The sequence below is a fragment of the Salmo trutta genome, chromosome 24 (assembly GCF_901001165.1).
Source record: "Salmo trutta chromosome 24, fSalTru1.1, whole genome shotgun sequence".
Classification (NCBI taxonomy): Eukaryota; Metazoa; Chordata; class Actinopteri; order Salmoniformes; family Salmonidae; genus Salmo; species Salmo trutta.
The window spans coordinates 46,648,341-46,650,840 of record NC_042980.1 but is presented as its reverse complement, the minus strand read 5'-3'; the positions used below and the strand labels follow the sequence as shown (position 1 = coordinate 46,650,840).

At 50.1% G+C, this 2,500-nt stretch overlaps 1 protein-coding gene across 5 annotated transcripts in view; it reads right to left on the bottom strand.

The window, feature by feature from the left end:
- The window catches only part of LOC115161406 (ankyrin repeat domain-containing protein 50), a 28,978-nt gene that overhangs the window by 249 nt on the left and 26,229 nt on the right, over nt 1-2,500 (bottom strand). For all 5 annotated transcript variants that reach the window (XM_029712367.1, XM_029712369.1, XM_029712368.1 and 2 more), the window contains 2 exons: nt 1,653-2,500; nt 1-1,103 (listed from right to left, as the gene is read on the bottom strand). The exon at nt 1-1,103 is cut by the window's left edge and continues 249 nt beyond it; the exon at nt 1,653-2,500 is cut by the window's right edge and continues 2,666 nt beyond it. In XM_029712367.1, coding sequence (XP_029568227.1) covers nt 1,667-2,500 — 834 coding nt within the window. In that variant the 3' untranslated portion in view covers nt 1-1,103; nt 1,653-1,666. The remainder of the gene's footprint in view (nt 1,104-1,652) is intronic.

Sequence of the window (2,500 nt, the reverse complement as noted above, 5' to 3'; positions counted from 1 at the left end):
ACATAGGCCAGATCAATGATTTAAAATGAATAGCTAGCTAAACTCCTACCTTCTGTCTTTCTTTCTAATCTATCTTTAGATTTATGTCATCATTAGCAGTCCCTTCCAACAGCATTACCCAGAGTGTGCTAGAGCATTCTGCCTGCTGGTTGGTTAATGTCATAAACATAGCAACATTTCAACAGCATTGTAGACTAGGCTTTGGTAGGACTGCGGTCTTTTCTGCTGACTTGTATGGCTCGTGGCCGCCATAGATGCACGTCGACAGACTCCAAGCTGGTAATACCTGCCATGTCCCGGGGTTTTAAAAGTAGAGAGAGCAAAACTCTGGAGGAGATCAAGGCATCAATAGTGCCCCTCACACAGGCAGTAGAATCGTTGCTTTCAAAACAGCTACGGCGTGAAAAAGAGTTCCCATATATAAAAAAACCCAATCTTAAGTCCTGTGTGAGTGTGTTGTCGTGGGTCTCCTTGCCCATCTCATCTCAGCGAGAGCCCTTTCACACGTCTATTATGGCTGTTCTGTGGTGGTTTCAAATGAATGCTTTTCATCCACCGTATAGTAGAAAAGTTTGATTTCTGAAGAAGTCCATTGATGATTGGTTAAGCGTCAAACCCTGGTGAGACCACAGCCCTGTGTTGGGCCTGTGTGTCACAGAATTGTCACACACACACACTCTCTCTCTGGTCTGTTACTGTGTGTCAGAACTGTCACACACACTCTGGTCTGTCTCTGTGGGGTAGATCAGCAGGAGGGTGGACCGACAGCTCCTCTCCATCCGACTCGTCTATGGCACTCATGACAATGTCAACTCCACTGAAGAGAAGAGGCAAGGCTTTGTGTCTGAGGAATGTGTGTGTGTGTGTGTGTGTGTGTCCGTGTCCCCGCTATTTAGTGACAGCTGCTCAAAACAGGCGACGGAAAAAGTCTGGAATGTAAAACGGCATTGAAGTCTTTGTCTCTCCATTCTTCCTCTGGTCCGCTGAGCTGAAGGCGGAGAGGGTGGGGATGAGAGAGAAGCCCCCTTCCACTCACATCTGACCCGTAAGAACCATTATCCATTCTGAAAAACGGACCCTTGAACTCCACGTCCACCTAGAACCTACAACAGAGAATGCTGTCATTAAAATGCCAGGCGTTCCTTCAAATGTACCACCTGAAAGGACAGGACACTGCTGAAAGGACAGGACACTGCTGAAAGGACAGGACACTGCTGAAAGGACAGGACACTGCTGAAAGGACAGGACATGGTTTGGGACGTGCCATCCTTGAGAGGTCACGGTGTAATGAAGCTCTGTTTTTAAAAAGGTGGTTTATATAATATAATACCACTGTAGACTTGATTTTAACTCTGGGGAAGATCAATGTGATGAAATAAAAAAATGGAGGGAAAGTAACACCAACTGGTGTCCAAATAACAGTTGTTTTTGAGTAGGAAGTTAGTGAGAATTGATTTCTGATGTAACAGTTCACTACATTCAGCATCTCTTAAGACAATGAAGGAAAACACCAGGGTCCCTTAAGTTTGGAAAATTACTACTACTACTAATAATAATAATATAATAATAATAATATAACACTTTATAAGCCTCTGTCTCACAGCTTTTACAGTTAGTCTACTCTCTTTGGTGACCAGACAGACAGTACTCACTGTTAGGTCGGAGTTCACAGGGGCGTCTCCCTCTTGTATAAGGCAGCGCTGGTGGGCCCTTCAAACTGCAGCTTGATGGCCTGTTTCAGGTTGAGCTGGGGGTCCGTGGTCGTCATGACCACCATGCAGGGAGGAGATAAGGCACTACCAGGGGTTATAGACATTTTCTGGTTCTCCTCCCATGTCTCTCTCTGAGCAGGGCTCTGGACCTGGTAGGGGTAGCCCATAGGGAGACTGTCCCTGTTTTTGGGGCCATCTTGTCCAGGCGTCACTCCTAGAGAAGCCATGACAGAGTTCCACCTCCCCCCTCCGTACTGGATCAGGCTGGGAGGATTGTGTTTACTGGGATAGTCGAACCCTGCTGGGTAGCCTTTGTAAGTCTGTTCAGAGTCATGCACCATGGCCGTGACTGTGCAGAGGGTGGGTGGAGGAGGGCCCTGGGCCCTGTGGCTGGTTCCTTGCAGGCTGCCACGGGCGGAGCCGGGCGGAGGCAGGGTGGAGTGGCGGGAGCGGCAGCGTGGAAGGGAGTGCTGTTGGATCTGCTGGGTGAAGGACAGGCTGTCAGCGGGGACGGTCTGCACCGTGGCCTGGGAGTGGGCTGTGGAGGAGGATGTCTGGGAGCTCTGGATGGAGTGGAAATGCTCGGCTGTGGAGCCTGGAGAGCAGGAGGCTGAGGAGGTGGAGGTGCTAGCCCCAGGATGACGCCCTGCCTGGGCCACGTTACTCCCTGAGCAGGCGGAGGACGGGCTCTTCACAGCGGATGACCGTGGCGACAGGGTGTTGGACGGGGGCAGACGGACTGAGTACGGTTTGGCTCCATGGCTCTCCAGCAGCCTGACGATAGTGAA